This window comes from Thalia democratica, chromosome 9 (genome assembly GCF_965202585.1).
Source record: "Thalia democratica chromosome 9, ktThaDemo2.hap1.1, whole genome shotgun sequence".
Lineage (NCBI taxonomy): Eukaryota > Metazoa > Chordata > Thaliacea > Salpida > Salpidae > Thalia > Thalia democratica.
The window spans coordinates 11,453,341-11,467,737 of record NC_139173.1 but is presented as its reverse complement, the minus strand read 5'-3'; the positions used below and the strand labels follow the sequence as shown (position 1 = coordinate 11,467,737).

The 14,397-nt window shown below is 23.4% G+C and overlaps 1 protein-coding gene across 1 annotated transcript; it reads left to right on the top strand.

Moving 5' to 3' along the window:
- Positions 1-3,091: 3,091 nt before the first annotated feature.
- Positions 3,092-11,628, top strand: LOC145844389 (3-keto-steroid reductase/17-beta-hydroxysteroid dehydrogenase 7-like). Its single transcript, XM_082951786.1, has 8 exons — positions 3,092-3,160; positions 3,390-3,602; positions 4,198-4,290; positions 4,862-4,979; positions 6,355-6,482; positions 6,617-6,724; positions 8,243-8,339; positions 10,898-11,628. Exons 1-8 carry the CDS (start codon positions 3,111-3,113, stop codon positions 11,174-11,176), a joined length of 1,086 nt encoding a protein of 361 aa, XP_082807912.1. The 5' UTR covers positions 3,092-3,110; the 3' UTR covers positions 11,177-11,628.
- Positions 11,629-14,397: the final 2,769 nt, after the last annotated feature.

Sequence of the window (14,397 nt, the reverse complement as noted above, 5' to 3'; positions counted from 1 at the left end):
ATTGCTAATGAGTTTTAAAATGCTCTAAAATTTGTTTTTTAAAAAGATATATTTTTCTGTAATGACTTCTAATAGTTACAATTCTTTTCTCTTTGATCAGATACTAATTCCATGATTTGAAAATTTATTTTACAAATAACTATAGAAGAATATTTTTATTTGGATATATTTTTAAATTATATTTTTTTAACTCATTTTGCTTAATGTCTGAAGTATTTAATTTTGGACTTGAGATGTTTTGCTTAAATAAAAACTAGATAATCTTAAAGTTTAATTTTTACATACTATTAGATAAAAATATTTCAATGTTTAATAGTTGTGTACTTTTCTTTTTCTCTGGGATAATTGCTGGTGGTCTCATTGACTGGGTATGAGCAGAGCTTGGTTGGTATTTAAATTTAATAGTGCTGTTTCATCTTGAATGACAGTGTGATCAAATGAGTAGGCATATTTAGTTCCTTATTTTAATGGATTTTAAGTTTTATATTTATTTTAGGAGATAGAGACCATAAATAAAGGTGTGAGAACATCAAATTTTATAGTTGTTTTGTTTTTTTTATTTATTTAGTCTTCTTAATTTATTAATTTACTATGTGTATGAGCTTTATTAAACTCACTATTTTCAGATTGTTTGTTAAGTCAATTTTAAAGTCTAGTTGTACATTTATAAGTGTGAGTGTATTTATTCTTTGTGTAGGTTCAAACAAGTTTAATCAGTTGCTAGAATTAGTTTTCATTAATTAAAACTTAATTATTTACATTTCAATATAAAAACCAAGCAAGCAATTAATATTTTTTTATCTTCTTACAAGCACATATAGTAACTTTTTATAAACTTTTTATAAGACTTACATTATGCTTTTAAATTTTTATATTTAAATTTTTTTTATAGTGATATTATTATTTCTCTCTTCTTTTTTATCAAGTTGTTTTTGCATTTTTGTGGTTTCTCTTGAAGCAAGGACAACAAGAAAAGTTTGAATGTAAATGATCAAAAAAATCTAAGTCTAAGGGAGGAGAAGGTGTAGTTCTTATGGTAGACTATGGTTTCTATGGCCAATGTTGGCAATAATGGGTTTAAAAAAATGCTTTAAAACATATTTTAATTGTACTACTTTATTTTTTATTATTTTAAATGTATATACAATTTATCATAAAACTTTTATTTTTATTGTTTTAAAGTTAGCTCAAAACAGAATTTACAAGCCAATGGGTGTGCAGCTCAATTACCTAAAGGTCTTTCTCCACACCAATCTATTTACCATTTTTGTCAGTATTCATATGTTTTTTGATGATTAGTTCAAATGGTAAATCATAAAGGAAGTAGATAACATTATCTACAATTAAGTTACAAATGTCTGTAAATTAAGAAAAAAAAACTACTAGTCTCTGAAACTCAATTATGTTTGTAATTTAACTTATTGTTGACATTTCGATCATCTTTTTTTAGATAGGAGCATACTTTTAGACCCAGTTTTTAGTTCATTAACTAAACATAGAAAAATCATACTTCAAAAGAATCATCACATATTTATAACTTTTGCTTGAAGTACTTTCATAATACTAGGACGATTTAGGGACTTATATACTATTATATCACTACTGTTAATTAACAAAAAAGTATTATTAAGCTATATTGATTTATTTAAACAATAAGTTAATAATTTTTTTTTGTGTTTACAACCAACCATGTAGTTATAAATACAATAATTTATTGAATATAAATATTTTTTATCATATGAGCTATACATTTTTTTATAAGATAATAAAAAGTTCAGGGATAAGATAGGATACTAATTATTATTCTGTTGTTGTTACCAAATGCTCTAAATTATAAACTGTTTTTTTGCTTTAATTTCATAATTATTAAATAATAAGGACTTTTTTTCTCAAAAATAATAGCTTTTTGGAAGTAAAGATAATATTTTTTAAAAATCATGTACACTTTAATTTGTATTTTTATGTTTTTTTACAGACATCGGTAGTTAATTTTTTTTATTAGGTATGTTTTCAAATATTAGTCTGAAATTCTTTAGTGGTTTTTTGATATGTTTTTTTTTCTATAGAAGATTAAAGAAAGTAAAAGTAAAACTTTAATGATTTTCTGAAAAAGTTTTTGTTTATTTAGAAAACTTTTAAGTATCAATTTCATGTAATGATTTTAAAAATTAAACAAACTCATGCAAAATAAATTAAGCGAAAATGTTCATCCTTTGAAATACAAAGTATTAAATGAAAAAAAAAACAAAATAATTACTTTACTGTTTATTATTTTATATAAAATATATCTAATTGAAACACAAAATAAAATATTTATAAATATCAATTATCCAGCTTGTTAAGTAAATCACTAATTAAACAAAAAGTTTAAGTATACTTTTTCATGGTCTAAAATTAATCTAATAAAATTAAAGTAATTAGAGAACCTTAAAACTTTAATTTTTTAAATGTGTTTTACTATTTAAATAAAATTTAATCCAAAACATACTGTCATATTTTGTTTCACTCTGATAACCACAACACAGAAGCAAAAACTAAATATAACTTTTTTTTTGTGATTCTATGTATTTTTTTGTTTTACCAAGTTTCTACTTAAGAAATAAATGCTAACAAACAAGAACTAAAATTCTTTCAAATTAATTAAACGACAAGTTTTATTTTAATTTTTTTAGTTACATTTGTTGTAATTTAGGTGAACTTTACTACTTTTATACAGATTTTATTCATCATGTTTGATTGTATTTGTTACAATAAAAATCTTTAACATTTTTTAAAGTGAAAGATTTTTTTTCCTAGTTGTTATCAAAGTTTTTATCAAAATACGTGTGAAAATATAAAGTTTGATTAATAGTTTATAATGTAATAAAACTTATATGTGTTTTTACAATCTATCCTTCTATAGAAAACATAATGTTTTTTTAATACTCTGTTTAATTGTAAAAATTTATAAAAACATTTACAAAATGTAAACTAAAACTTTTTACATTAAATTTTAGACTTTAATTGTATAATTAATTTTTTAGTCAGTTTTTCATTGATAAATTCATTTCAAATAGATTTTACATAATAAATATACATATTTTTTAGATTTACATATACTAATTGTTAAAATGCATACAGCTCTTCCTAAAAAGTATGTTGTTTTCACTGGAGTTACTAGGTGAGTATGATAAAAAAAGTATTTAGTTTCACTAAAGTTTTAAAATATTTTTACTTTTTCTTTAAATAGAAGATAAATAATCAGTATTTGAAGTTATACAATTCTTAAGTTTAGTGTTTTTTAGACTCAATTTAATATACTTTGGTATGACTTAATTTTTTCAAAGATTTTTCTTCTTTTTACGTACCAATTAATGTTTGTAGTTCTGAAATAAATAACTGGTCAACAGTGGGATTGGCTATTCAATGATTCAGGAATTAGCAAGGAAATATGCACAAAAGTATTTTATGCATTTCATAATACTGTGTCGATGTATGAAAAGAGGTGGCAAACTGGAGCAAGTTATTTTAAAAAGCTTTACTAATATAGAGTGCACACTAATTTATGTTGATCTTGGTGACATTCCTTCGGTTGTGAGTTGCTCAGAAACAATACTTAAAAAGTTTGTCATCAATAAATAATTATTTTTTAATCTATATTTTCCAACATGAGTTTGAAGTTTAGTTTAGTGTTTGATAAATATAGTTATAAACTTGATAAACAAGTTATTAAGTTAAACAGTAAACATTTTTTAAATTTTTAAATATTTTTCTAACTTTTTAATCACATTATTTTCTTATTAAAACTTTTAACTAATTTTAATAAATAAAATTTATAATTAATCATTTTTAATTAGAAACTTTAATTCCTCTATTAAAATATATATTGCTCCTAAGATTTACTAAGATCGTTTATTAACAATAATTTTTTAAACAACTAAACATGAAAAAGCAGTTAGTCAACATAAATATTTTTTTTTGTTTTAATATTTGTGTAATAGTTAAGATTTATTTTTAAGTAAGTACAGAGTGTCTATTTAAAACAAAACTAGAATTTTAATGCTAGTCTTTTCTAAGCATTACTATAAGAGTTTTATGGCCTAAGAAGCTAGCTATAAAATTTAATCAAAAACAAAATATACAATAATTTGTAATAAGATACTTTTACCAAATAATAAAAGAAAGACAAACAAAAAAGCAATCTTTAATTTAATGTAGGTTTTCAAAAATTGATGCAATTTATTTAAACGCTGGAATCATGCCAGTATCTAGTCTGAGATGGACATATGTAATGAAGGGCTTATTCAATGGGTAAGTTTATTGTCTTGCTTGTTATAAAAGTTTTATAACAAAACTTTAAATACTTTTTTTAATGTACAGTTTTAATTTTGAATATTTTAAATAATCACCGTAACATCTGTAATACGAGTCTCCTAATTCAATAAATATTATTGCACTAAACTAACATTTAGAATTTTTTAGAATTTATTATCAATAGTTAACATATATTTAGATGTAATTATTTAAATTTAATTGCTCCGGAAAAATTAGTCTTGTTATTAAACTATTTTTCTGTTCTTAAAATCAATGTTTAAAGTGTTATTTTTAACCTAATGTTATTCTAAGGCATAGCTTTAAATATTATAATTTAAAGAATGTAATCATTATAATCGTTTTGAATATTTATTGAAATACTTTTTATGTTTTTTAACATACTGATTTAAGGTTTTTTTTTTTTTCTTTTTCTACCTAAGTGAAACTAGTGATAATTTTTTTTTTTAGAATTTAAGACAAAAAGTTTAGTGTATAATACTTACATCTTTTATTTGATTTTTTCAACTATTCTAACCCTATATATATAAATATTTTATAATTTTATTAGAGATATATTGAAAGTTATGAACAATGGCGAAGGATTATTTGAGTTAAATGATTGTGCTGTTGAAGACTCTGGTTTACCTATAATTTTTACAACTAATGTTCTTGGACACCATTTACTAGTAAATTTTGTTTTTTATAAATTTTTTGCTTTTTTATTAATCACAAAATGTTTTCATTTTTGATCTGTAATAATCAGGACGAACTAATTTAAAAACAAAAACAAATTTTTATGGTTGAATTGTAAAACATTTGTGAAAATATACAGTTTTCGTTTATGTTAAATTTAAAAAGTTTTTATTAGTTTAAACAAAGTCATTAAAATTTTTCTTTCCCTAATCTTGATTTAACATAATAGAAAATTATTTAAACTAAATAGCTGTTTTAATTTTCTTGATTTATTGTTTATTTTATAGTATTAAGTCTTATTAATTATTTTAAGTTCAAGGTTTAAAAAGTTAGCTAGGTAGTTTTTAGCATACTCTGTAGCTTACCAGTACTATTTCATGTAATAATACATTTAAATCTTTAAAATTTTATAACTTTCAAAAGTTAAAATTTAAAAGCAAACAATTTACTTTTTTCAGTTTCAATAGACATATATTTTTTTAAGCTCAAAAAGGCTAAATAATTATTCAAAGGTACACTGCTTATTATGAACTTAAATAAAATAAATTATTTTTACTTAAATGCAGAAATTTAAAGCGGTCATACTCAAGAAATCTAAAACATAATATGTTTAAAATATTAAAAGTTTGTAAATTACAATTGGTGTAAAATCTTAAATGTTAGCTAAACGGTTGTAGTTACAAATAAAATTGTTTTTGTAAACTATAAAAGGAAAAGTTATGTAAAAAAGTGTGTTTATTTAGTTCAATCTTTAAAAGAAGTTGCATTTTATGTTAATGATGTGAATTTTATGTGAATGTAATGTTTTAATGGCTTATTAGTGTTGTGTGTCAAATATTACAGTAACTTTCTATCATTTTTATTTGTTAGAAAATTTAATTTTTATTTAAATTCAATAAACAATTATTTAAGATAGTTGTTTTTATTATAAAAAGTAGTAATGACTTAAATTACGTTTATAAAGCTTTGACAAACAAAAAATAAAATTAAAAAAATTTTAAGTAATGTAACAGATTATTTTCTAAAATGTAAAATTAGTTTCAAACATGTTCTTTCACAAGTTTTTGTTTTATTGTATAAAAATACATAAACTTCAAGGTAATAAAAAGTTGTATTGTATATGTTTAGTAAACAAATCATGATATTGCAGTTTGTTCAAACGATAAAGTTGTAAATTTAGATAACACAAGCATATACGCTTATATTTTATCACTTTGTAGTACACTTTACTTTGGTGATGACTTTTTTGTTATTATTACAAACCTTAATCATGTTTCATTTTTATTTGGTGTCTATTTGTGAATTTTAGATGTTTCAACTTGTTTTTTATAAAAAACTTTAAAAAAACCAAAGCGTGTTTTCGTTCAGGTACGACAGCTGGAAAAACTTCTCGTCAACAGATCTGTGAATGAAGAGCGAGCCAGAGTTATTTGGACCTCGAGCATGAGTTCCAACAAAAAATACTTCACTTCTCTAGACGTCATGGCTAAAAAAAGGTTACGCTCCGAAGCATACGTTTAAAACATATTTAACACAAGTATGTTACTTGAGTTCATGAACTTTGCTTTCGTTTTTAGCAAATTTATAAAAAGTTATAATGATAGCTTTTTATTTGACATTTTACTTTCAGTTCTGAACCTTATGCAAGCTCAAAATACGTGGTTGACGCAGTTGCTTGTGGATGGAACAACAAGATAATTAAGCAGGAAAATCGAAACAATCACAGTTCTATAAATAGGTTACTGATTGTTATTTAATTGAGTTTTTGTCGTGCATGTGCATTTCACATTCATAATGGGTTTGTAGACCTATTTACACTAGAAAAAGGTATATAGTTTTTCATGGAAACATTGTTTTTATTTAAAACTTTAATATAGTTAATTTAAAAATAAGTTATAGTTTAAATATTTTTTTCTCAAGTTAATTCCACCACCATTAATAATTTAGCTAAATATATAAACGTGTACTAAATACAGCTTTGTTTAGTTTTAAAAAAATAGAGTAGCAAATTTTAAGTAAATTTAATACTTTGTTTCAATAGTAAAAAAAGCTTAAAAGATATTTTTCACTTCATCAAAATTTCTTATACCATTTTTATATTTCAGCATTAATGTTAATTGTTTAGCTATAAAATATCCTCAGCCCAAAAAATTAATTTAAAAAAATATGTTAAAAGTAAACAAAAGTTAGAATTTTTTGTTTCAAATTTAAGATGTTTTAATCTTTCTTATTATGATATAACATTTTTTTATGATTTTTGGTAATCTTTTGTTAAAAAAAATACATGTCTAATTTATAGAAATAAAATCATAACAAATGAAGCTTAATAAATCTAATCTAGATAGGAAGTTTACACTCCTTAAATTATTTTTAGTCAATAAGTTTATAAGTATAATATTTGTAGTTTCAAGAACTTAAAAGTTGAATTTATTCCAACTTATTTTACTAAAAGCAAAGTATCATATTTTTTACTACAAAATTGTTTACTAATGTTTAAAAGAATCAATTTTAACTCCTAACGATTTTTATTAATTGAAATAAATTGGCAACAATGGGGCCTAACAATAGTTTAACTCTTTTTTTTTCAACAGTTGAGCTTTTATATTTTTTCTAATGTTCAATGTGCATACCTAATACGCTCTCTAGTATATTAGTGTTTTATCTAATACTAATCAAAAATATTTTCTTTTATTTCCAGTTATATTTTCGACATCCAAGTTAATTTTACTTTTATTAAGTAAAATGTGGAAACTTTTTATAACTGTTCAAAATATAGTTTTAATCTTTTGTTAACAAAAGATCCTAGTGAGGTAACTTCACTTTGTTTTTATTGAAACTTTTTATACCCAGCTATTCTATATTTTCTTAAACATTATAATACAAGATAGTTATGTTGATTTTAGCTCTTTTACTTTTTTTTCTATAAAAAATCATATAATCTTAATATTTTTTTAGTTTTACATACAAATTATTTTCTTCTTAATTTTGCATAAACGCATGTTATTATATTTATAATGCTTTAAGTATTGCTAGTCAATACTCAACTGTAATCAAAACAAAAATCTAATTGAACTAGTTTTATTTTTTTTAATTCATAACATTTTTTAGTTTTAGCTTTTAAAAACAAATTATAATTAACTCATATAAAAAACTAAACATTAGTTTTAATAATTTTTTATAACTAAAAATTTAATGAAAAATCTCTATAATTTATCTAAAAACTGTTATATGTATTTTTCAACTCTTTACATTTTAGCATTGTTGTTGACCCGGGAACGGTTATAACAAACCTGATGACTGCATTTCTTCCTTTCTGGTTCTTGATGATCTTTGTTGCACCTTTCTTCTTTATTGTAAGTTGTTAAATTGTTACTATACCCCTATTATTTTTCTAATAATTAGGTAAGATTCGACCGTACATTTCTTATTTCAAAAAATTAATCAAAAAGATCAATTAAGTTGTTTATAAAGTTATTGTTCGCATATAAACTATTTATATTTTTTGAATTTTACATAACTTATTTAATCTTTAACAAAATTTATTTTTGTTTGATGTAGTTTGTTTTACTCTAGTTTTTTACATACTGAGCACTGTATTAATAAATAGTACTAACATTTTCAAAACTAAAACTTTATGAAATTTTATAGATAGTTTGCAAGTTACCTACATATTTTTAAACTAATTAATTTTTGTTATGCTTTTTATAACATATATATTTTTATGTTAATAAAGTTTTTATAGACTTAAAATACATTTAAACTATATTTTATGACATTTCAAAAAACTATAATAAACTTTGTTTTACAAGGTAATTGTTAAATTTTAAATTTATTTATAGAACTAAGTTTTTAAACTCTAAAGTCTGTTGGTAACTATTTATTTATTTATTTTTTATTATAAATAACAATAATTTCAAATTTTGTTGTTTTAAGTATAATATTAAATGTTTTTGCTAAAAACTAAGCAAGTTTTAAAATAAGTTTATAGTTAAACTACTTATATATGTATTTATTTTGTTGTTATTAACCACTATGTAATTAAAATATGTAAAGATTACTATTTGATTTTTTGGAGAAAATGTTTATAAACTAACGTTACGTATAACTAAAATAAAATAGTTGTTATGCTGCAGCTATTATTGCTGAAACCTTTGACTTTTTGTTTTTTGTTGGTCTTCAAATAGTCTTTTTTATCTGTTTAAATCAAGAATTTATGTACTTAAAAACTAACTGCTTTCCATTAGTTTAAAATTTTACTGTATTTGATAAAAAACATTTATGTTAAACTCAAGTTATAACCGTGTCAATAATATTTACGGTCAGCATTTTCATAAGTTTGTTACGAATGAACAAAAGCTTGTTTTTAACAAAATTACTACAAAATTTGTAATGTACTTCAAACAAGCTGAGTTTGAACGACTTCAAATTCATGATACGCCACCTTAAAAATTCATTTCACTATCAGTCGCAACTTTACCGGATGTATATAATTTTATCTAAGTTTGCCTCAGTTATGCTCTTAGCATTTTTGAAGGTTTTTAGTTATTAGCTAGTTTAAAGTGGGGAGTTTTTTATTTTTTTATTTTTATTGATTTAAATATATTATTTTCTTGTTTTTTCACCATGCGTGTTTTTAATCCTGAATTAATTTTTGTGTTATTCCTACTAAAAACGTAATTATAAAGCAATAATTTTAAAACTTTTTAGTTTTTTAGTAAAATGAAATGTAAAGTTAAAACAAGTAAGTCGTTAAGTGTTCGCTACTGTTTTTGAGTGCTTTTTGTAAACGCGTTATATTTTACGTCAACTCAATATATTAGTCATTTAACAATTTTAAAAAATAACAAATCCATAATTTATTTAACCACCAATTGGGCGCGGTTATCTTAATAACAAGCGGCAAATCGGTGACTTTTCGCGATTATTTCATCTCCACAGCAGAGAAACTACATAGAAGCACGGCACCCTTTGTTGTCCTTACGCCGTAATAACTGTCTAGTGTTTCCCTGGATATAAGTACTTTGCGTGTTTCAACTGCGCCGTATTATTTTGTTGTAAAGCGGCAGAGAGGTTACATACTTTCGCGTGTTTTAAAAATGCGCCGAATTCTTATTTCGTGATCTAATTGTTTTGTCGGTTGAAGTATTTTTTTGGACTAAAAATAACTTTTGAAACAATTTAAACCCGCTTAAAATTCGGTAAGCTTTGTTCCCACATGTGTAAAACATATTTGTTTTCGTATCTTTAACGTTTTACGTTTTACTCTGAGTTTCTTATTAGTTACAGATTTTTTTGAAGTAAATATATTATTAAATCTTTTTAAATATACTTTAAAGTTTATTCCTTGAAAAACTTTTTATAAATGCTTAATTATAAATTTTGTATATTTCAAATAACTTTTTCTGTATAAAAGTGTTTATGTATCAAAATTATAGAAAAAATGAATAATATTTTTAAACAAAATAGAACATTTTACAAGTTTAAAAGTTTTAAAGATAATAGAATCTTTTTTCAAGATTTCAATTAAGCTCTCCATTTAATAATTAGTAATTACTAGTACTTTATCATTTTTATGTTTAGAAATTTTTTTTTATATTGATTACTACATTTTGATCTATTACTGCTGCCCGCGAGGGCTTTTTTCTAAACAATGTGTGCAAAAGCAACTTGTTCTTAAAAAAATCAGCCAGTTCTTTTATCAATCATGGAGCGGCAAAGAGTCACCAATAATTAAAAGTTAAAACTTTCAAATTTAGATTGTTTTTATGAAACTAAAATATTTCTGGACAGAGCATAAGGTTTAGAACGTTTAAACAAGTTTAAACGTTAAAGTTTACGATTTAACATTTAAGTTAGTTAAGTTTAAAAATTTATAGTTTTTCATACTGAAAATACTAAAACTTTGAAACAGTTGCGCGTTGTCAACCCGAGCAACAACATTCTGCCCATCAACGCCACCTCGTCATTCTTGCAAGCCTTCGAGCATCAGCAACCAGCCGAACCTCACACCAAAATTTCCTGCCAAAGTGCCAAAATGAAGATTTGCTCCTGCACTTCCATCGGCATGAAGAACTTCACCACGCTCCAGCCACTGGATGTCGCTAGCAAGCTGGCAGACGACGTATTCAAGCAAGTTGACTTCATAGCCAAGAAGGCTGTGCTGCAAACCGTTCACAAAAAAGAACACTAGCGTCGTTATTTTGTTTATTTTTTTGTATGTCAATTTATTCTCTGTAAAGATTGTTTTAAGTAGTTTGTTTGAATGAAACTGCTCTGAAATTTAAATAAGTTTTATGAACTTTTAGTAAAAGTGATGAACAGTTAATTATCTATTTAAAGTTTCGATGACAACAACTGCTCTTTTATACAACAATATCATGTCATTTTCTTTAATTTTTTTTTGTCTACCAGTTTTTGGTAGAAACTCATGACTATTAGTTTTATTATTTAATTTTTTATAATCAATTCGTTTCGTTTCATATTTAAAATTCCATCTTCAAATAAATGTGTCTAAATTTCGATTTTACCTTTTCTTATGTGACAAATTAATGACGTTGCCATGGCTTATGTGTTTACTGAAAGTTTGTTTTTACCTATTTTAAACATTTTTAACCATTTCACTGTTACTGACCTTCATTTTAATCTACTGTATTTTTATATTTGTACGGCACAACCTCACTTCACACCATTGACACAATAAAATTAAATCGTTCAACTGATTTGTGTTTTTATTTGTAACAACAATATATTATAGAAATTAGTAGATTTTTTTTTAAGTTTTAAACACTAGAAAAATTTAATCAAGTATTTGAAACTTAACCAAGTTATAATTTTTGTTTTTTTTATAAAAAATTTTTTTTATAAGAACTGTATATTATTTCTTATTGCTTTAACCAGTAGTTATTTAGATTATCTCACCAAAGCTAAGATGTTTTTTTCTCTATCATTCAATAAGAACTAGACTGCACTCAAAAGTACTTGAGCATGTTTGGTAATACAACAGTTCATTGTGACATGTCTGCCTGATGAGTCTCAATAAGGTTGGAAACCGAATTGTCATATTTCCACTGTTGTTGATGGTAGTGCGGTGCTGTCTATTGCATTAAAAAAGTAAAAGTATAAACTAATTCAACTATTTTTATATTACTTTTACTAAATTTAATACTCAGACATTTATTTTTAAGATATATAGCAATATAAAACCAAGTTGTAGAACTAAATAAATATAGTTTACTAAGCATGAGAATCACTAATTCAGTAAAAACACTATGTTTAAAAATTATGTTTAAAATTATTTTAATTTTTTAAGAGTAACAAACTATCAATAAACAATAATTTTATTATTTGCTAAAACAACACTAAAGAAAAAATGTGTAATAAAGTTTTTATTTTGCTGTAAATTTCACGAATGCCATAACCTAAAACAGTATTGCGTATAACAGTTAAAGCATCTTAAGTTGAAAATAATTAAAATGTTTTAAAACTATTAGAATAAAAAATAATAATTTTAATAAAACAGCGTGCTACAAATTAAATAATAATAATTGGAAATTAAAGTAAAGAACTTATCTAATGTCTAGTTAGTAAAATAAATATTCGTGTTTAAATACAAAAATAAAGTTAAGTAGTTAATTATCTTCAAGTTCTTAATATAAAAATCTCAAAACAAGTTTATACGTAAAAAAGCTTTTTTAATAAAAACAGTTACCACTTGATATAGAATAGACTGATATGATTTAAAAACCAACCAAAATGAAGTTTTAATGTGATTTAAAATGTGTTTATTACTTATACGTCGAGTATACCAAGTCTGCAAAAAAACAAATTTATCTATACTATTGAATACTACAATGTTTTATTAAAAATACTAAGAAAAAATTAATTTAATAAAAGTCAAGTTAATTGGTATCAAGCAAACGTACTTTGTAAAAGTTAGTACGTTATACAGATTTTATATAAAAAATAGGCATAAGTATAAAACTTTTCTAACAATAAATTAAATGTTGCCATCATATAGTTCTTATTTTTTGTTTATTGTAACGGTCAAAGTTTTTTATTTTGTTCCAAGGAAATAAGTATTAACATTATATTCCTATGAATTCTATTATAAAACATTCTGTTATAAACAAACTCTTTAAAAAATAGATAACTGTTTTCTTGAATATAGTGCTTAACTCTCGACTTTAAAAAGCAATATAGTATACTTTGGTTTTAAGTACAACAACTAGAGTTTACCATAATCTTATTAAACTGAAAGGAAAAAGCTTATGAAGTTTCGGGTATGATTCAACCTACTAAAACATTTATGTTCGAATGCCACAAGATTTAACAGTATAACCTACATTGTTTTTACTTAATTTATCACATATAAGTTACTTGCGACACAATAGTGTTTTTATGGTTCATAGTTTCGCAGATAACAAATTGTATAATACAAAATATAAGTAGAGCACATATATATATTAAACAGTTTTAATATTAATCTGGAAATTAATACAGTTTCAGACTGTGTAATTCTAACAAACTTAAACTAAGTATTCATAACATAAAGTGCCTGTTCTTTCATTCAATGCGAAAAAATAGAATATAAATATAATATAAAAAAAGGTAAAACAGTTATAGAAAAAGTGAATAGTCATAAGTGTTCAGGTGTTACTATATGGATAGTAATCTTAGTTTGACAGAATATTTAGAAACATTAAAAACTAATTTAAGAAAAATAGTTGGTGTAACACATAAAAAAAGGACTTTTCAAATGAAAAATTCATTAATTCACTTTAAATTCACTCTTCATGAGTCAAATTAGAACACTTTGTTTTGTTGGGGAAGAAATAAACCCGAAAATAATGAAGTCAATGTATTTAATAATAAATATCTTAGATGTTTTCATCAAAAAAGATATCATGAAAGTTTAAAAGACCTAAACACAACAAAAATAACATTATATGTTAAAAACGTGTTGGATTATAAGCTGGATATGTATAAACTTTGCCAGTTAATTCAAGTAATTTTCTTTTAATTTATAAAAGTTTACACAAATTCATAAAATCTTCACATGAAACTAGTTCTTGCTAAGGTTAATAATAAACATGGTCAAAGACCACTAGTCCATCAAGGTACGAAACTATGGACTCAAATTTTTAATAATTTAAAACACTAGGGCAATATTAAAAGAGTCAGTCTTTACTGTTTTTGAAGAATAAAGACTGTATACGAAAACATTGGTTCATTTAAAATTATAGCAAATGATTTTTTTTTAATTTTGGATTATAAGTAAAATAATTAACATTTCATTTCTGTAAATAAAATTACTAAGTTCTTAGAAGAGTTTTTTTTTTTCAAAAAGTTAAACAGTTATATTTTTACTAAAGATACTAATACGGCTAAAAAATTGAAAAGATTTTGTTAATT

What these genes read in the sequence shown, in the direction of transcription:
- LOC145844389 (XM_082951786.1), top strand. Translation starts at nt 3,111, where the DNA reads ATGCATACAGCTCTTCCTAAAAAGTATGTTGTTTTCACTGGAGTTACT. An exon ending in GACGTCATGGCTAAAAAAAG is followed by an intron (nt 6,483 to 6,616) that starts GTTACGCTCCGA and finishes TTTTACTTTCAG; the next exon opens with TTCTGAACCTTATGCAAGCT. An exon ending in AATCACAGTTCTATAAATAG is followed by an intron (nt 6,725 to 8,242) that starts GTTACTGATTGT and finishes TTTACATTTTAG; the next exon opens with CATTGTTGTTGACCCGGGAA.